The 21,585-nt window shown below is 39.9% G+C and overlaps 2 protein-coding genes across 6 annotated transcripts in view; one reads left to right on the top strand and one right to left on the bottom strand.

Moving 5' to 3' along the window:
* The window catches only part of focad (focadhesin), a 51,206-nt gene extending 34,396 nt beyond the window's left edge, over nucleotides 1–16,810 (bottom strand). The window contains exons 1-7 of the mRNA XM_071478253.1: nucleotides 16,673–16,810; nucleotides 8,032–8,103; nucleotides 6,979–7,053; nucleotides 6,440–6,594; nucleotides 6,026–6,124; nucleotides 1,488–1,589; nucleotides 972–1,197 (exon numbers count right to left, since the gene is read on the bottom strand). Of these exons, the coding sequence (XP_071334354.1) occupies nucleotides 972–1,197; nucleotides 1,488–1,589; nucleotides 6,026–6,124; nucleotides 6,440–6,594; nucleotides 6,979–7,053; nucleotides 8,032–8,085 (711 nt within the window). The 5' untranslated portion in view covers nucleotides 8,086–8,103; nucleotides 16,673–16,810. The remainder of the gene's footprint in view (nucleotides 1–971; nucleotides 1,198–1,487; nucleotides 1,590–6,025; nucleotides 6,125–6,439; nucleotides 6,595–6,978; nucleotides 7,054–8,031; nucleotides 8,104–16,672) is intronic.
* A 3,881-nt stretch (nucleotides 16,811–20,691) lies between these two features.
* mllt3 (MLLT3 super elongation complex subunit) overlaps nucleotides 20,692–21,585 on the top strand; it is a 55,698-nt gene continuing 54,804 nt past the window's right edge. For all 5 annotated transcript variants that reach the window (XM_071478250.1, XM_071478249.1, XM_071478247.1 and 2 more), the window contains exon 1: nucleotides 20,692–20,851. In XM_071478250.1, the coding sequence (XP_071334351.1) occupies nucleotides 20,840–20,851 (12 nt within the window). In that variant the 5' untranslated portion in view covers nucleotides 20,692–20,839. The remainder of the gene's footprint in view (nucleotides 20,852–21,585) is intronic.

Genomic DNA, 21,585 nt, shown 5'->3' with positions numbered 1-21,585 from the left:
ATAGGTCTTCCACTTGGATCCAGAAATTTTTAAAAGTTATGTGTAAGCTATGTGTAATTTTTTTTTTTTTGAGATTATAGCATCTTCAAAGATATTTATATCATATGATTTGTTTGTAGAAAATGTCGCTGCCATATGCTGAAATGCCTTTTTTTGATTCTTCCACTTGGAGTCAACAAAGTTGGAAATTTTTTAATCCTTCACATAAAAGTTTCACACAAAGTTCCAGAAGTCCTGACGGCTGGTTTTAAGGCTCAGTCTCTGAATACAGGCTGTGTGCAATTCTCTGTGGACTGAGGCTTTGATACTTTCACAGTATTAATGTAGAACCTAGGCCTGCTTTATAATCACAAACACATGGACGTCTACCTTTATATAATATGAGACCTTTAAAAATATATCATATACAAAAAAGGGCAATTCAGTAGTTATTTTGTAAAAAACAGAAACAGTGACATCATTAAGTGACGAGCGAAGGAAAGGAGACCATGACCAGAAAAACTACAAATATAGTGAAATATGCTGTGTTTGCTTTGTGAAGTAATAAATAAATAGTGTTCACTAACTTAGGAACCCTAGTTATACAGTAATATTTATCTACTGGCTAATGTTGCTAACATTAACTAACATTACCCCCTAAGCTATTATATAATACCAGACCAACCAATCAGATTGCAGCGACAAAACCCCTGAGTGTACTGAACTAAAATGTTTGTTTTATTACCTATAAATTTAACTTCTCACTGTAAAAGGAAGAATTTGTTACTTCTTCTTTGAAAATAAATACTCTATAAATACTTCAAATTAAACGCATCAGTTCCTGAGGTGGTGTAAACATGTGTTTAACATTTGAATTTTTCTTTTTTTTTTTTTTTTACAGCATCTTTAAAAAAAAATCTAATCATAGCAGTTACTTGTGTCTGCCTCTCATGGATCATTTCCTGAATGCACCAATTCCACATCACTGTTACCTGCATGTGTGGAACCAGCTGGCAGAGGCAGCGCAGCAGAATGTCAGACACTGTGGAGGGCTTCTCCCGGTCCTTGTCTTGGTGGACTGATCCAGCTCTGGGATGTGTGGGCAGCAGCACCCTGAGGAGGCTGTGTCGGAGGAGGGCATACTGGGGCTGCCTCTGAGGTTCACAGTACAGATACTGCAGGAAGGGGGCAAGCATGGTGATGTAGGCTGGTTCCTTTCTGCATTGCACATATACACAATGTGTTAATAAGCATCTCCAGCCTGTCAGAAATACAACCTGGAGGCATCTAAAGGTCAATACCAGTAAAGCCTTATGAACAAAATGATGTATGTCCCATACTTTGTGCTCTGGGATGTATCTGTGCCTATTTGTCATTACTGTACAATAACAGCTACCAGTGGTGTGGTGAGTTATTTAGGATGGGTGTTCTTCACAGATAGCTTTGTAATTCATGCACTGAAGAGTGAGTGATTGGATGGAGGGTTCAAGGCCTCTGCTGTGGCTGACCTGTCAGCAGCCTGCTGAATGAAATCATCAATCTCCAGCAGCAGAGCTGGCCAGCAGTCCACGCGGTTCTCCAGGGCTGTGATGTATGGGTGAGGGCTAGTCCTGTAAAACAACGAGGCAGAACAAAGGCCATCTTCACACCACAGACCAGTTCTGCTTTTATTCTCACGCATGTGACAGATGTTACTGGATGTTAAGGGATTGCAAAGGTTATTACGATACATCCTGTGGGAAACATGTCCAATGTGGAGATATTGCACCAAAAACCACAAATGTAACCTCATAATGGCACTAGAGGAAAAATTGCCAAAGTTATTAGGTTGCCTTGAATATCTGCACCAAATTCATGGCAATCCAGCCAGGAAATATCAACATACTGTCGAAGACAGCAGATATTAAAGCAGATATTATTTTATTTTATGCTAGTTTCTGAACAGCCCTACTTCATTTAAATATATTTAAATATAACATAGAAAACAATGGCAAAGTACATTATCAAAGGTATATTATCATAGTGTGGTAACTATGGAAACAGTGGAAGGCTGTAATAGTTAAAATTTTACAGGAGAGTGTATACGTGATTATGAAACTTAACTACTATCAACAACTCAAAGAGCAACTGAACTGCAGCTGAAAACCTAGTTTTTGTTGACCTCCAGTGGTTTCATTTCTCACCTGCTGCAGAGATACTGGGTGGGGTTACAGGTGTACACTCTACAATGAATTAGCTGCTACTAGCAAAACACCCAAATCTCCAAACCAGCTACCAGCGGCTGAGTTGCATTGTGGGTCACGTGTGAAGAAGAAGACTGTGTGTAATTAAGAGAATAACATATCTGCTTCTGGTTCTCTTTATCATTTAAATAAAAATAGACGATAGAATCGAAATTCTAAATCTAGGGATCGTCAGTGCAACCGTCACCAGGCTGTCAGCCTCTATCTGTCCTGAGTGAAGCCTCCATTATCCCTAAATTTGCAAACCCATTAAGTCCAGACAAAACACTGGGGTCAAATCCAAGGTGAAGTCTCTGTGTATTGTTAAGACTCCAGCTCAGATGGGCCAGAGGTTAACAAACAGGGCTGGTGTGTGGGGGGGTGAACACCACCATCAGCTCCACTTAACCAATGCATTAACATCAATCACCACATATCTAAGTGTAGGAAGGAAGTTCAGTGGCTGAGCATGTCCGTGCCTGTGACAGCCTGCAGCGTGGGCTGAATTCCTTCCCTCCCAGTCTTCATATGGTGTTATCTGTCTGACCATCTCTGCCTCCCCTCCTCAGGTTCCCCGTGGCCATCCCCAAACCTTCAACTTCAATACAGCTCCCATCCATCAGCCTCTCACACCATCTTCTACTTTTCAGCTGCCACACAAAGGAGGAGGCAGGAAGTCAAGACAGAGAGCTCCCTCCTTTTAGTTCAACTCCAAGTTCACAGCTGAGTCAATCTGGCAGACAAATGAGCCAGGAAGAATCTGTCCGCTGTAACGCCCAGCCTCCTGTGGAGGTCTACAGGTTGCAATCATCTCTGAGGCTGAGTGTTTCTGCCAAATACATTTTAAAAATTATCACCAGCAATGCATGAAGTCGCAATTACAATGACTCTGCTGAGGGCTTTTAATTTGAAACCATAATTAACATTTACTTAGATAAGTTAGATTAATTTTTATTAACTACTGATATTCACTCCGACTGCCAGCGCACCACTGAAAAGAGTCGTAGCTGAACCACTGTGAAGGTGAAGTTGGGGTTCAACCACAGACCTGATTTACTATCTGAAAGCACAACCAGGCAAACATAACTCAAACATGACCCTTCACGAAGTGCTAGCAGCAGTTTTTAATCTTTAAGCTCTTTACGACATAACATACAGAAACTTCCTTGCAAATTACAAATCCAATTTCCCGGCCCAAATGATAAAATTAGTACAGAGCTGCCAAAGATGCGTTCAAGGTAATTTTTATTTAAAATGGCATTTTAAAAACGCACATCACATGACCGTGCATGGTGTAAACAGGAAGTAGTTTGTCCACTCTGCAGTTGGTTAATTGCAGAAAATACCATGAATGAGGAGCAGCAAAGACAGTTGTAGCGTTAAAATGCTGAATTTAACTGTACAACAGCTGCAAAGACAACAAGATCAGTAACACTTGTAATTCATCACCCATGTTGCATCGCCACTGGTAGTCGAGGCTGATAAGAGCCAATCAGGAGGTGAGGTGTGTCTGCGTCATCATTTACAAAGGCTTCTGTTTCCAGCCCAGCCACATTTCTGAAACACTCTGTTTTAGAGGCTCAAAAACTCATAAACACAGCAAAAGTGATGCATTTTAAAATGTCAGAGCAAGACATGAGCAGATTTTTTTTTTTTATTAACTACATTGTCCAAACATGTAAAAAATCTATATCAGCTAATGCACTGTATTGTTATTAAATATCAATATTAGTTTGGCCACATAAATCCAGTATCAGTCAGGCTGTAGTGACGTCTGATGTTTATTGTCTACTGAGTTTCTGCTTGTGACCTTTTCTTTGTCTGTTTAGCTGTTTGCTATTACTGCTCATGCTAACTTCCCTTATAAACAAACCAAACGCAAAGACCAAGTGGTTGATCCATGAGAGGGCTGCAGGATGAATCTTTATTTCAATATAAATGAGCAAATGATCATGTCACTGTACCTGAGCACCCAGGCCAGAACCCCCCCCTGAGTATGTGGGAAAGTCTGCAGGGGACAGTCAGGTCCGGCTACACTACTACAGCCAGGCTAACACCACATGACAAATGAGCTGGTGTGGTGGACCTGGCCCTGAACCTTCCCTGGTCCTGCTGGGTGCTGAAGTGGCTCAGAGTCTCTGTGGCAGATTGCACGGGGCAGCAGCAAGCAGACGGTCAACAATGGGCACCAGTGTGCATCTCCCATTAATCCCACAGCATTTACAGTTACCCAGCGGTGCCATGCCCAACGACCAATGGAGGGCCAGACTGCCAGTCGAACGGCGCCACCCTGCTGCCCTCCACACATTCATCTTCCCACCAGGGAGGTTGAGACCGCCAGACAGACGCAGACAGCAGAGACAGCGATGAAGACAAAATGAGAAAGAAAAGGACAAAGGGAAGGAAGGAGCAAAAGAAAGTAGGGATAGAGATGTAGAGAAGGAGAGGTTAAGAGGGATCAAACACAAAAAAGGATGAAAGGGCGTCAGAGGTAGAGAAAAAAAACATGGAGAGCAGGAGAGAGGAAGAGAAACATGAAGGAAAAAGGGAAAAAAAACTGACAAAGCAGCCCAGTCTTTTTATCACCCGCTGTAACTGATTAAGGAGGCCCCCAGGATCTTGGCAGAGGTGCAGATCTAAGGCTGGAGGAGGAGGAGAGGGGGGAGGAGGAGTGGAGTGTGCGTCCACAGCACTGCACTATATCAGCCTGAGGATATCCAACCAGTTAGACTAACCTTTACCACCAAGAAGTCCCCGACTGGGGAGTAATTGTATCGCCTGTATTGGATGGAGGCGGGATTCACCTATCAAAGACAAACGAGGGACATGCACAAAGATCCCACTTTCTCAGACTGGTTACCAAAACTAAAAACAGAGAAACTCAGATCACAACACACACAAGGGGATGTGACTTCATTCTACGCTCAGGACACCCTCACTCCACTATATCTTTACACAGAAAACACTGCTGTATTATTGTTGAAAATTTTGTTAAGATGTTACATAGCCACCAGCCACTAATCACTGCTGCGACCTAGGCAGACAGCACCCCCACCCACCCACTAAAGTCTGTATGTTGTAAACAAGGTGGAAAGCAGGACAGAAGACAGTGGAGCGGCTGTGGCTCGGGAAGCTGAACGGGTCGTCCACTAATTGGATGGTCAGTGGTCCAACTACTGGCTCCTCTGCATGTCAAAGTGTCCTTGGGCTGAACCCCGAATTGCCCCATCGTATCGTGAGGTTGTGTGTATGATAGAAAAGCTCTCCATAAGTTCATCAGTCCATTTACATCCAGTAAAAGTTTTGATGTAGACAGTGAAAGTAAGGCTGTATATAAAGTGAGTCAGAATAAACTGACATCACCACATTCAGCACAGGCATGTGGACATTAACCTGCAGGGTAGTAAGGCTGCTGGTGCTAGCACAGGCTAACGTTAGCCACACTGGGCAAACCAATCCAATACGATATTGTTTATCCACAGATGATGTGATCACGATCGCACTGTCCTCAATTTTAATAGTTTTCTGATTGTTTTCTTACTTTTAGACTAGTTGTGTAGTTTGAATTTAAATTTCAGGGAAAGAAGTCGTTAGGAGCATCCCAACAGATCTTTGATTTTCCAACTACAGAGAGTTTACAGAGTATTTGTAACATTAAACTAATCTTTGTTGAATATTCTAATGTTCAACAATGTATATACAAATATTCAACCATCAAAACTCTTTATAGGCAGACTATTCTAATAAAGAGTTAATTGCTTTTTATATCAGACATTTAAACAGACACCACAGGGCTACATACTGTGCGTGTGACAAAGACAGACCTGATGGAGTAAGGGCAGCCGAAGGCTGTTTCTCTGTCTCTCTGGTCTGCCTGCCTCTGCAGCAGCCGTCCAATGACCTTTATCAGTCCCTGGGCGTTTCTGTTGACAGTTCAAGTCAAGAGAGAGAGAGAGAGAAGGTCACGATCCAGTCCAACGTCTACAAGAGTCTTTTCTTTTTCTCAAGGTTCAGCTGAAAGGAGAATTCTTGATTTATTGCAAATTGTCCCATTTTGTGATCTGACTGTCTGACTCCATGTGTGACATATCTTTAATGATATAGCTGTGTTTCTACATTAACGTGCTGATAAGAATAAAGTCTATGAAAAAAGGTTGTAATTAACTGGAATTATCCTTTAAGTTGTCCCCAAAGTTGTTTTTGCAAACAAGTAAAAGAAAGGTGTGTGTGTTGTGTACCTGGCAGAGGGCAGGAGGTTAAGGACGCTGTTGAGGACGTAGTGCAGGTCTGCGTGGCCCTGGTCCACCAGCAGCACCACGGCATCACAGCAGGCTGAACGCACCAGAGCACAGTCACTGCAGCACTGCTGCCACAGAGCCTCCAGCGCTGGGCCCTGGTCCACAACACCAACACAGTCCACCAAGGACAATCATCCAAGTTTAGATTGAAGGCATCAAATAAATGAGGCTTTACTGCCAAACATACTGCACACCATCCTTTATCTGTAGGTACTGGGGTGTGAATTACCTTTATACTTTCTAGCTGATATTATTATGAAACATTTACATTTACAACTAAACACTGATTACATGGAAGCAACTGGTGCTCCAACACATTCTGTTATTAAATGGATTCTTGAACTTAGAGAAAAACTGTTACTGGAGATGTTGCACAAGATGGTGTAAATAAAAATATAAAACAAAATGAAATCACCACCAGATCCTACACAGTCCTGCCTGTTCACCGCCTCAGAACATTACTTTGATGAGTAACTCACCTGAGGGGACGACTGCGTGATTTGTCCATTTTGTCCTTTCTCCTTTAGCACAGCAGCAACAAGATTTCTTACTGTCTGCAAAAAAAAGAAGACAAGCCTAAATTTACTTTTGAGACATTTTACTCTTCACAGGGGCTATAGTTGCTCACAGCAACCTTCTCTGCAGTGTAGTTTCACAGAGACGCTTTCAGGCATCTTTGCAGCAGCCTAATCTGAGATTATACTCACAGCCTCTATTCACTGTGATGAAGCTAATTACAAACTTGTTACGGCCACCTTTTAAAGTCTACAATGTTTGGCACTCAATTGAGTGTCAAAGGTGGTGGGTTACTTAAAGGTCCATACAGTCTAAAGGTAGATGTCCATGTGTTTCTGATTATAAAGCAGGTCTAGGTTCTATATTAATACTGTGAAAGTATCAAAGCCTCAGTCCACAGAGAAATGCACACAGCCTGTATTCAGAAGATGAGCCTTAAAACAAGTCGTCAGGACTTCTGGAACTTTGTGATGTCACAACAAAGCAGTCACCGCTCTCAGCCATGCCCCAAACCCTGCCCATCTGGACCCACCATCCAACCTTTCAGGATTTGGTTTCTCTGAGTGTTTACATGAAATACGCTATATTTTTATTTGATTACTCAGAAAACAGAGGCTCAGATCCTCTCTTCTGATTGGCTGACTGACCTGTTGTTACTAGAGCTCCAAAGAGAAGCCTGAGAGAGGAGATGTAAAACTACACTGAGAAATATATCTTCTGATGGATCAACATTCCCAACTTATAAAGCTGTATGTATTTATAAATATGGCAAACATGTTAGCAAACACTTGCCTTCTTAAACGCCTGGCAGTAACATTATCATTAAAATTTTAATATTTTGTGAACAAAACCAAACCAAAATGGAACTGGCTTCCAGAACCCAGCCCTACCTGTGGCGTTACTGTAGGACAGAAGAAACACGACACAGATATAACTAGATCGAAAAGTTACAGAGGTAACAAAACAAATTTCACTCCCATGTCACCCTCTAGTCTCACCATGAGTCAGCAGCTTACCTGTGCTTGAATTACAGGGCTGGGAAAATCAAATTGTGTCTTTAAACTCTCCATCACGTCTGCCAGTCATGCCTGAGATCAGAAGGAAATAACTCTATTAGAAATAAAGGGTCCAATCAGAGCACAGGACCAAGGTCAAGCTGTTGGAGATCATTGTCAAAACGCAAACTTGATTGTTACAGCGTCACCTTCATGTCAATAAGTGTCATTGTATGTGGAATTTGAAAAAACATGTCAATTCTACGTTAATGATCTTTGAAGGCTTAATCATGATGAAATATGATCCCCCAAGTACTGAACCCAGGACCATGCTGTTCATAGTCAGCACCTTCAGAACTGGTCTGTCTGGTCTGCTGGTGAACACGCTCTTTAATCTAACCGAGAGAAACTGTAGGAATTAATTCAGCTCAAGTTAAAATATTCACCTAAATTAAACATTTACAGATAAATAGACTAATCACATTATTGTTATCAAGTTTCTATGATGGTTTTTAGTGACAATATAATAATGTCAGTCAGCTAGGTCAGTAATGAATGCAGTGTGTGGATGAATGAAGTGTGCATGTGTGATGTGTGGGGGAAATAAGGATGTCAAATCAACCTCATAAGCAAAAGGCAGAGAGAGGGAAATAAAAAAAAACAGTTGGGGGACACAATGCTGGACAGATAAAAAACGTATATATATATACAGTCCATTCAGAAAGTATTCACAGCGCTTCACTTTTTCCACATTTTGTTATGTTACAGCCTTATTCCAAAATGGATTAAATTCATTTTTTACATCAAAATTCTACACACAATATCCCATAATGACAAAGTGACAAAAGTTTGCTTGAAACTTTTACAAATATCTTAAAAATTAAAAAAACAAAAATCACATGTACATAAGTATTCACAGCCTTTGCCATGACACCCAAAATTGAGCTCAGGTGCATCCTGTTTCCACTGATCATCCTTCAGATGTTTCTACAACTTGATTGGAGTCCACCTGTGGTAAATTCAGTTGATTGGACGTGATTTGGAAAGACACACACCTGTCTATATAAGGTCCCATAGTTGACAGTGCAGGTCAGAGCACAAACCGAGCCATGAAGTCCAAGGAATTGTCTGTAGACCTCCGAGACAGGATTGTATCGAGGCACAGATCTGGGGAAGGTACAGAAAAATTTCTGCAGCATTGAAGGTCTCAATGAGCACAGTGGCCTCCATCATCCGTAAATGGAAGAAGTTTGGAACCACCAGGACTCTTCCTAGAGCTGGCCACCCGGCCAATCTGAGCGATCGGGGCAGAAGGGCCTTAGTCAGGGAGGTGACCAAGAACCCGGTGGTCACTCTGACAGTGCTCCAGCGTTGCTCTGTGGAGAGAGGAGAACCTTCCAGAAGGACAACCATTTCTGCAGCACTCCACCAATCAGGCCTGTATGGTATAGTGGCCTGACAGAAGCCACTCCTCAGTAAAAAGCACAGGACAGCCCGTCTGGAGTTTGCCAAAAGGCACTTGAAGGACTCTCAGACCATGAGAAACAAAATTCTCTGGTCTGATGAAACAAAGATTGAACTCTTTGGCCTGAATGCCAAGCATCATGTCTGGAGGAAACCAGGCACCACTCATCACCTGGCCAATACCATCCCTACAGTGAAGCATGGTGGTGGCAGCATCATGCTGTGGGGATGTTTTTCAGCAGCAGGAACTGGGAGACTAGTCAGGGTCGAGGGAAAGATGAATGCAGCAATGTACAGAGACATCCTTGATGATAACCAGCTCCAGAGCACTCTGGACTTCGGACTGGGGCGAAGGTTCATCTTCCAACAGGACAACAACCCTAAGCACACAGCCATGATAACAAAGGAGTGGCTTCGGGACAACTCTGTGAATGTCCTTGAGGGGCCCAGCCAGAGCCCAGACTTGAACCTGATTGAACATCTCTGGAGAGAAAATGGCTGTGCACAGACGCTCCCCATCCAACCTGATGGAGCTTTAGAGGTTCTGCAAAGAAGAATGGGAGAAACTGCCCAAAAATAGGTCTGCCAAGCTTGTAGCATCATACTCAAAAAGACTTGAGGCTGTAATTGCTGCCAAAGGTGCTTCAACAAAGTATTGAGCAAAGGCTGTGTTGCGATTTTTTTGTTTTTTATTTGTAATATATTTACAGAAATTTTAAACAAACTTTTTTCATGCTGTCATTATAGGATATTGTGTGTAGAATTTTGAGGTAAAAAATGAATTTAATCCATTTTGGAATAAGGCTGTAACATAACAATATGTGGAAAAAGTGAAGCGCTGTAAATACTTTCCGGATGCACTGTATATTTTATATATATATATATATATATATATATATATATATATATATAAATTCTATCTATATATATCACATCACACAATGCTTTTCTCAAGTGTAATTGAAGTGTAAGTGAAATTAATTTAAATTACTGTGCATACAGTACAAATTTGAACAAAGTTTGAAATATTATAGCGAACTCACTGTTTGACCGATCTGAACACCATTTAAAAACATAATATCTACCATCTGGAGAATGTCTGTGTCAGGTTTGGTTGAATTTAAATGAAGACTTGTGGAGATATCAATGCTAACTGATTTAGTATATTTAGAAAAATACAGAGTGATGGATGTCTGAATTGATGTCCACTGAAAGTTTGGAAGGTCAAATGTCCAGAAATTTTAGATTTTTTTAAGCCCAGTGTAATCAATCATTACCAGATTTTATGCATCAACTGAGTCATGACCCTAGCTCGTGCAAACTGAATTTTGCAGAAATTACAAGATATAAACTTGTTGCATTGGTCGCCTGACTGTGTATCAAAGCTTGGACCTAGAATCCCAATATGTGCGCTAAGTTCAGTTACAATCACTTCAGCCAACTTTGATTTAAGAGCGTTTATGTAAAATTGAACTTAAAGAAAAAGGTTTAAAAATGCGTAATTTCTAAATTTTGATGAGTCCAAATTCCTTTGATAACTTTTCGACAGCATCGTCTGAAGATGATGTACTCCACATTTGGTGAGAGTTGGATGAACGCCCTCTGACTAGTTTTGTTTTCACTTTCAAATTTTTGTGAATGGCCTGAAAATCTGCTAAAGACTAATGGGGCATAGATACAGATGAATAGAGAGATTGACATGACAAAAGTATTTTGACAGCCCAAGCTGTAATGGAGATTGCGAAAATGCTAATTTTATGATTATAGCACCACCTACTGGTATATGTGTCATTTTTGGTGCGTGACGTCCTCCTCTGAAAAATTTGCTAACATGACATTTACGGTGTAAGCTACAGTACCTTTTTTACCATTGGAAAAATTTTTTAAAAAGGAGGCCAAGTGGTTAGGGTGCTGCCTTGCATACATGGCCCCATCCCCTTTGGGGGTGGACCCCTAATAGTGAGTTACTCAGGGTAAATAGTGATATCATTAAGTTGTAAGACAACACTATAAAGGAAAACTTTCAAAGGGGAAGTTTGGTGATGCCCTTTGTTGAACTCAAGAATATCACATATCAGTGGTGCTGAATTCAGCTTGTGAAACAATAGCTAAGTGATGCAGCCACCTGTTGCTTCATGGCACTAATGGACCAGACATCCCAGAAAGAAGCACTGCTTGGAGGTATTCAGCAACTGACCCTTTGAAAGCTGATCCCTGCCATGAGTTATCAAATTATTGGCCTGCAGCCATGACATAATTTTGCATTAAATTATTCACAAGTCATCAGTATACCTCCCCACTCTCTAACTCGCAGCTCACGGAGCAGATGAGTGGCCCATCTCAGGTTGTCTCATTAGGCCTGACAATAAGGTGTGCTGACCAGCCTGTGCACCACAGCTGCTCACCTGCTGAACCAGGTGAGGTTTTTCATCAGGGAGGTTTGACTGTTACGAGGTTTCAACAGGAACATCATCACTTTCCCTCCATTTTTTTCAGTCATTACTGTTTAAGTGTTGACAGAGGAGTGTCTGCAGCACATGAATCAAAAACTGTTCAACTTCAGCTAATTTTGGAATTAATCTTTAATGAGCTAATTTAGACTGAACCTTCTTTAGACTCTCTCCTTTAGGAAAAGATCTAGCTTGTCTTTAGTCAAGAAGTTAGAAAATTCTGAACTTTTTGAAGAACATGTTTATATTTCTTAAAGTAAGGTATGTGTACCAAAACTCAGGTGTCATATTATCACTGGTCTAGAGGGCTAAGAATATTTTATCTATTTAAATATCAGAAATGTTTTAATGGTCCCATATAGTATAAAGGTGGATTTCCATGTGTTTTTGATTATAAAGCAGGTCTAGGTTCTATATTAATACTGTGAAAGTATCAAAGCCTCAGTCCACAGAGAAATGCACACAGCCTGTATTCAGAAACTGAGCCTTAAAACCAGCCGTCAGGACTTCTGGACTTTGCAGTCACCGCCCTCAGCCACGCCATAAGCCCCGCCCACCTGGACCCAACATCCAACTACCATCCACCATCCAACCTTGCAGGATTTGGTTTCTCTGAGTGTTTACATGAAATCTGCTATATTCTTATTGGATCACTCAGAAAACAATCAGCCAATAAGAAGAGAGGCTCAGAACCTCTACTCTGATTGGCCGATTGAACTATTGTTACTAGAGCTCCAGAGAGAAGCCTGAGAGAGGAGATGTAAAACTACACTGAGATGGTGTTTGGCTCTTAAAGTGATAGTTAGATTATCTGATGTGGGGTTGCGAGAGGTACTTGTCTCTCGTCAGTGTGTTAGCTGCAGGAGATTCAGATTAGTTCACTGCCAGTTTAAAGAAGCAGCAGGAGTGGATTGATGAGCTGCTGTGGATGAGGCCATCTGCAAAAACTTATCAGTTCAAGTGTATGCTATATCATGAGTATTTTCACTGCTTTATCCTGCCACATTTTCTCAGCTGCTGAACTACCATATTACTACGCACCTGCACTGAGCTCTGTCTGACTCAAACAGCTGACCTGCAGAGTAATAATGTGCGTCAAAGTAATATTGAAAATAGAGTTTTACTGATATTAGCTTTTTTTTGTGAGCATTTTTTAAGTGGCTGAAACATGTTACTGCAGGGAACACACTTCCTGACAAGAGAAAAGTGTCTCACACAACCCCATGTCAAATAACCCAAACTACCACTTTAAAACCACAAATATATTTTCTTATGGACATCAAAACTTCAAATAAACACTGGAAAACTGGAAAATACGGGACCTTTAAAGAAATTATTCAACATTTTAGGAAATACATGAGCAACCCCAGTAAACTGCACGGGCTACCTTTCTAATCAACAACAATTTGTGATAATTAGTAAATTAATTAAGTCATCTATCAAGACAGAATACCCACCAATGGCTGGTTCCAGCTTTGAAACTAAGTGTCTTTGAGTTTTGAATTGTTTTATATTCAAAACAACAATTTAAATTCTAGTTAACTGTGGGGGGGAATGTGCAAAAACATTCAGTTACCATAGGTTTAGATGGATATCACTGACTGCAAATAATGAACAAATATCCCATAAGTTTTTATTCCTGACAATATTTTCGTCCCTTTCCTCCAGTGTCTTTGGGTTAAACATTCTGTGTAAACTGATATATTGTTCTAACATTACCACACAAGGAATATGAGCCTCATGTAGCCTAACCACCCACCACCCCCTCCCCAAACACAGTCACCCAACCCAACCCCCCTGCTGTTATCTAAGTGATAAGCCAGCCTGCTGTGCTGTACTGTCCTGCTGCTGCACACTCCACGCCGGCTCCCACAGCTTCACGGCCATGAACAGGTAAGTCAGCTGCACCTGCTAACATACAGTTCGAAACTGACACTGAACTGTATCAAGAGCATAACTTACTGATGTTTGTAGAAAATGTGACTGCTGATCATGGTGTAGCTGCTGTCACTCCTTTCATATCTCTCACTCTTTAGCTTAATAGTTTTTAAAATGAATTAACAATGAGGAGTTTGAGGTGATGGTGGTGGAGGAAGTTTACTTTTCTATGAAACTAAAGAAAATGAGTCATTAACTGATTAAGGTGATGATTTAGAAGAACCTGGCTTCTTCTCCAATTAAAGACTGTCAGTGGTCAGCTAAACCTTTAAAAGTTTATACACCAAACTGTTCCAGAGGTTTCTGCAGCATATTTACCTTACAGCAAAACAATATAGACTGGCCTGTACTGCTAGGTCTGCATTAGCAATACAAGTGAGGACAATGCATGAACAGTGTTGAGCCAACAGTGCTTTAGAAATGTCACCACTGAGGCTTTACTGTGTGACACTCGCTGCTGCCGCACAGTGCACATGCCGGACAGACACATGGGACTTTTGATGGCCTTTCAGGTGGCACAGCACACATTCTTTCACAGCCACGTTGGAAATCATGGCAGCACACACAGCCAGCTGACATATGTCACAGTCTCAACAGGTTTTAATAAAACTGGCATTGATTAATTATAACTTCATTAGATACACTGTACAAGGGCTGGGAAATCTTGACTAATTCATCAGCTAATCAGTTACTCAATCAAAAGGAAATTGATAAAGAGAAATTTAATAATAGTTAAAGTCATATATAAGGGCTGCACAGTATGTAAAAAAATATATATTGAGATTATTTTCTCAGATATAGCAACTGAGTCAGGATTTCAGTTGAATGATCACTTTTGCATTTCATATTGGCTGAAATTACAAAAAAAAGTGATGATGATGTGATTTCTGTTGGTATGTTCCTTTACATCTGGACAATATGATTTATAGGCCAGGGCATCTCTACAGCACCACAACACTTATGGTGCTAATGATGCACAACAATAACACAATAACATAACACAATAACAATATAAATATATGGATAAAATGTATTTATATTAATCAATATATATATAAAATATTATAATTAATAATATTTTATTAATTGTCATATTTAGATTAATTGTGCAACTTAAGTTAAAACTCAATTGTGCTGCTGTTGACAGCTCTTTAGAGGGGCAAAGGGGGGCTACTGGTTTCTCTTTGCAGCTGTAACAGCAGGAGAGCTGCTAGTGCCCTCAGGACTAGCTTCCCTGCCATCAGCAGAGGAACTGCTGGCATCCTCACCACTGTCGCCCCTTTGTGTGCAGTAAAAAAACACTGATATTTTGGCTTGACTGTCAGACATTTGGAGTCGAATTCTATTCTTCTATGGTTTTAGAGGGACTTTCGTGTAACGCCTGTTGGAGAGCTTTTATTGCACCTAGCGTAACAAGTTTTCTGAGAGGGTAAGTCCAGGAAGCCTCTCTCCATTTCCAAACAAAGTTAATATCAGAGTTCAAAGGTCACAGTTAGTAATGGGAGAAGTGGTTGTGGGAAAGTGAAGTTGATATTGAATTAAAAAAATATTTTATGATGCTATTAGCCCCACAATCAGAACTGAAATGTATGCAGAATCACAGAGAAGAATATCTTCAAATCCAACAAATTAAAGCTACCCTGTGAAGTTTTTGACCACTAGTGGGGCTATGGGTGCATAATGACATGCAAGTATGCACTCGAACCCGTGGATGATAAGATACATGTTCCTCCTGATAGGTTAACGCCATTTCACTGATCAACACACATCAATTTATCAGAAAAAGGCAGAGAAAAGACAGCTGTTGGCTAGTTTTAAAAAATGCTGAAATTATTAGTTTTCTGATTATTGCATCAATTGATAATTAATCTTTTTAAGCATTTTAAGAGCCAATCATCACCAAAGCTAATAAAATATTAAAATGCAAACAGCAGCCATTTAACTAAACCAAAAAGCTAAGTACCTACTACATGGTCACCCTGATGATGCACTATACCAAAAACATAACCCAAGCACAACCTTTGAGGAAATTCTATTCAAGGAGTGTGCACACTTATACAAGAGCTCTTGTACTGGAGCACATTAAGTATAATGATTACTGATAATGTGATAAACACCAACATGTGTTTATCATAATGTGTGTGCACTATCATGACTATTTTATGCTGCCTTACTTACAAATCACATGAAATATTAGTCAGTATTAGAGCCACTTTACTAATCCATCCAGCTGGGCTTACATCAGCAGAATGATGACGCTGCTGCTGCTGCTGCCCACGGTGATGTATTATCTAAGCAAGAGTGTTTATTCGTGAAAACATGTCGTTTGGTACATTATATTTATGCCGAATTCAAGAATACTTCCTGTTTTGACAGAAAATGCTTTCAGAAGTGGTTTGTGCATTATAAGTTTTTGCTAATGAGAACGTGAATATAAAGTTGAAACATATTTAAATGGAGTTTACTGCAGCACGTACTTTCAAGATAGTCGTTTCCTGAGACTGGCTACATGGAGCACAAACCAAACCAGTCACAGAAGACCTTTAGCACAAACCCAAAAAGTTTCAACACCCACAGATAATGAGTAATTATAATGGAATGACACACAACAAACAAGTTAGCAAGTAAAGTTAGCGAGCCGGCTAATCACAGCTACGCTGGAGTTATCAACACAAGCTCAGGCTAACTGACTGGCTGTCCATTCGTAACAATGACAGGTGGACTGTTGCCATACTGCAGCAGGCTGACTAACTTATAGCCTCTCTGTTAAAACGTTCTGAAAGTTGAACATGTTGATGGCCAAACTTTACCTCATTCACTCAGCGTCCTGCAAACCAGCATGTAACTACGGTGTGTATCGAGGACCAAAACTGGTAGACACGCACCCCAATATCTCTCCAGTCACCGTGTATCCCTCTGGTACGTTACTCGTAACAAAGTTTTAAATATCGTGTTAACATATAAAGATATCTACATATGAGCTTTAAACCCAGTGTTAAGAGCTGGGCTAATAATCCCCTCATGTAATGGACCATATGGCTGAATAAGAGTAAGGCATGGGGGTACTGTGGAAGCCTGTGACAGCCTGTGCTAAAATGTATTTCCCGTTGACACTGAGAATTTATTTTCAAGGGAGATTTGAGTAGATTTGGTAAAAAATGAAACTTTCAGAAACACTAATATAATATAATACAACCATGTTATAACATGGGTGTGGAGTGGAGTGGAGGGGGCATTCAATGACATTCAGTGCCCCCCCCCCAGGAAGCTTTGAGCAAGGCACAGTATATATCCTGCATTGTGAATTTTTATGCACCAATTCATGCCTTTTCTGCATACATTTTTTCTGCAATGTCTTTATTAACGTAAAGAAAAATACAAAATTTAGGCGCCAAGTGACAATAATATAATGCAGTAAAGCTCCCAAATTCATATCACCCATGCTGTCAACAAATCACATGCTGTCATTATTTTGACTGTCTTTAGATAACTGCAGCACAGCAAATGGACCTGCTTGTGCCAGCAAGCAGGGTAGGCAACATTAGCTTAAGAGATCACAACAGTTTGGTGGGGATAAATACATTATATTTTATCATTTTCATAATTGTATGCTGCAGTCTAGCCAAACTCCAGGAGTCCTTTCAATAATGTGCAGTCTATGAATATAAACGTGGCAGACACGTGAGCAAAAACAAAAGGCAAGAGTGGCGATTTTATAGAAAAATCTGAAGACAGGTGTTTAATAACTGTTTCCCTAGTCTTCTGTAAATCTTGCAGGCTTTGCTTTACAGTAGACTGTAATTTGTCTTTCAGGTTTGTTTGTTAAAAGCCAGTACACAATAACAATTGTGATCACATTAAGTGTATGTGAATATTGGTTTTCGACTGTTTCAAACAAGTTTGAGCATTTTATATAAACTATTAAAATGTGCTTCATTTGAGTACCTGGCTGTAGACAACATGGCCGACCTTATAAAATATATATATATATATATATACATAGCTTATTCATTAGAAATACATTTGAAAAGTCAATTGATGTTCTTAAAGTTCTTATACAATATTTTAAATTAAAGGTACTATATGTAAGAATGTGAAGCAATGCTCATGTATTAATCACTTTATTTTTATCAATGTGTGAAAGGATTGTAACATATTTTGAGACTTGCCACGCCTTTCTCACTTGTCTATAACCTGTGGGCTGAATTCTCGGAGGACACGAGATGAATTTTCCAGGAAAATCCAAAGGTGATGTTTGACGTTTATGTTCGTTCCCGACTGCCTCACCTCATGGCCTCTCTTCCACTCCCTTACAGCACCAACACGAACAATAACAGCCACAGGAGCTAACGTTAGCTTATAAATACACTCCAATGATGCCAACAAACAACTGGCTTCCAATACAACCCAGACTCCAACAAAAACTCTACATAAGCACAAAAGATTTGAATCTTCTATTTCATAACCTATAGATCCAAAGATAACATGATTTTATCTGAATCCCAGAAACCACTGTAAAGAGCTTTGGCATACTTCTGACAAAAAGTAGCTGCATTTTTGCACATACATAGAACAAACTGGCTTTCTGGTACAGACCAGGCAGTGACAAAGTCCCTCTCACTTAAAAAAAAAAAAAATGTTATTAGACCTCTTCAAATTACAAACTTGCATTATCATTGTTAAATATGGATAAAAAAAAGTGGGGAGAAAAGAAAATCAAACTATTATATACATTTAATTAACTTCAGGGTGGGGGTTTCAGCTTTTGAAAAATTTTCAAATCATTTTCAAATGCCACAAAACTTGGAGCAACTTTTTAAAAAAATCTACATTTATGTTAAAATTAATCACAATATCAGCAATATCTAAACATTATCATTAATATAATACTCAAAAACAGGTATTACATAACCACTTGTGCATTCTGTACCAAAGGAGCTTAACAATGTTCCTGAAGAAAAAAAAACTTTTTAAAATAATGTACACACAGTGAAATTAAACCTTGCTCTTAAGAATTCACTGCATGGATAAATATCCTTAATTAATTAATGAACTAACAAAGGAAATAACTGTGATTTAGTACTAACTTTGATCCTGTCCACTCTCAAAAACCTTTGCAACAAAACATTTCTTTATAGAGGAAGAGGAAAACATTCTTTTGTAATTAGTGATCTCAAAATTGTGTCAATACATTCAACTGTAAATGTCAATAAACAGAATGGATAATTGAATATTGTAATACAGATTTGTCAAAGCCACAGGAATAGCTCTGACAGCTAAAGATAATTGTTTATAGAAGCAATCTAAACTTAATTTAATTTAAAACCACTAATTGAAATCCAATTGAATCCAATTTTTATAAATAAAGATTTTCTCTAATAAAATATACCAGTTGTTCCAGATTGCAGCATTACATATAGTGAAATGATGCTTATAGAGCATTTTCCAATGCACTAATACCTGCAGATGATAATCTGATGAAGGCAATTCTAGGGGTTTTCCCTTGGGACCTGAAGGCAACACAATTACAGGAAGGTTGCGGCCTCCTGATTGGAGGTCCGTGTGCCTGCCGCTCTGTTATTGGCCTTTCCCGTCTCGTGCTCAGGCTTGGCCCCAGCGGGTACACCAAGCTGCGCGTGCGCTCTGCTCCTCAAAGCCATGAAGCTCGCGGAAATGAGGCGGAAAAATCACGGAAATGGGAGGATTGTACATTCAAAATAAAAGCATGGGGCATAAAAGTGATTTGTCATGTCATGAAGCTGTTCTTTATTCAGTTCTCTCAGTTCTCGGTAGGGCGGCAGTTAAATAAATCAGAGCCAGCCGGTAGAAAGACTTCATAGTGTTTAGTGTTCTCATAATGCAAGGTAAGAATTATAATCCTAGGAATGGCTGCCACCAGGGGCAGCTTGGCAGTGAGCCCTTGTTAGTGTGAAAAATTGGACAAAAAATTCTCATAAAGGTTATATTATAAACTAGCAGCACTGAAGTATCCAATGTGCATTTTGATTGGTAGATCATGATACATAGAAATATTCTTATATTTAAAGATGTATGAAAGCTGGGACTGATTTATTGATGATTATAGACCCTATGAGGAGCAGATATTTTATTCCAGTGGTTTTACTCAGGTATACGGTCTGAATGTTCCTCTCTGTTCCTCACCATGTCAAAAATCCAGTGTATTAAATCAATCCTATGATAAACGTGTTCTCACAGATTAAGGTCCTTTGAGCACTTTAAACACCCAGGGCCCCGCGGAGGTCTTCATCCAACTATGCTGACAGCTCAATATTGAATTCCACAGACAAGTCATAAGAAACTACAAAATGTAATAACGGTGAATTTCAGTTAAGGCAGACCCATCTTTTCAGTCATGTTTTAAGAGGTATGTATCATAAAATAGTAATGATAATGACCGGAGTTTAGGATTATTTTTGGGATTATTCCAGCAATTTTGTGCAATATGTAAATTAGACTTTTCTTAGATTGTTTTAAAGAGTGCTTTAAAACTACAGCTGGATCTCCATTTGGGGAAATAAATACTAATTTTGAATACAATTCAGAAAAATTCAAATTCTTAAAGAATTTCAGACTTTAATTTTGGTGAAAATTTTCAGGGGTTCAAAGGGGGATTTGGATTTGCCAGTCACATAATTTGAAATTAATAAAATGCAACGCAGGTTGTCAGTGCGTATTAATTAATAACAACAGCTTCAGCCAAAAGTGTTCTGTAATTAGGTTGGAGAAGTTTAGTGGTATCCATAGTACATCTTTACTGCAAGGGTTTATTTTGAAAGTCCACGGCGGAAAGTGTCTCGGTTATCTCGGGTAATTGACAGCCGGCGAGCCTTTGAAAGTCTTGAGTCTGACTTCAGTCCAGGAGAGACCATGTCCGCCGTCATCGGCGAGCTGCGCTCACCTCTGCTCTCATTTAAAACTAATTCTCCATGAAATAACAGTAACGTGGGGCCTCAAGGATGGCCAACTCGGTGAGTAGTCCGAGGGAGGATTCAACCGCCTGTCCGGTTTGACGGGGCATGTTTGGACGTTTTGCTGTTTTGTCACACCGGAGGAGTCGGTGGCTGTTAGTCCGTAACGAGGATTTTCAAGCCGTACAGCTAGCTAGAGCCGATACGTGCCGCTATTCCTGAATGAGCATTGTAATGCAAAATTCCGCTGGAAAAGCTCGCAGTTTTCATATTTTTCTGTTCACCGGCAAAATGCATTTTTGCTCACGCGTTAATTGAATATTTACATCCGCACTTTAATTCGGTATAATTTTGCACATAATGCTGAAAGTATCATTTTTAAAATCGGGTAAGATGTCAACTTTCTCCAGGGGCTTTTCTTCTTATTCTCATGACATTATCCTTGAACAGCTGTGTAGCATTATTCAGCTGTAGCACATTTCAGTAGTTTAAAGTGTGTGGAAACGCGTGGCACTTGAACCATGGTGTTATTCAGAATTTACATGTAGGCTTTAGCTGATAGGAAAAACATCGTGACTCACGTTGGTCTGGCTAAGAGCAAAGTAACATTAAATCTGAACATTTTTGAACGGAGTTCTATTTGCAGGACTCAGGGAAACATAATTGTTGGAAAAGCAACTCATCAGGCGATAGAAGGATTTATTTTAACGTCGGCTTTCAAGTTTTTAGTTGTTCTGTAAGTTTTGATGGAAATGATCAGACTCTGTCAGACACGTGTAGTGCTCTGAGTCTTT

Source organism: Trachinotus anak, unplaced genomic scaffold (assembly GCF_046630095.1).
Source record: "Trachinotus anak isolate AG129_WGS33_773 ecotype Australia unplaced genomic scaffold, CSIRO_AGI_Tana_v1 ptg000005l, whole genome shotgun sequence".
NCBI classification, from domain to species: Eukaryota; Metazoa; Chordata; class Actinopteri; order Carangiformes; family Carangidae; genus Trachinotus; species Trachinotus anak.
Note: the sequence above shows the minus strand (reverse complement) of the source record. Positions and strands in the feature narration are given on the sequence as shown.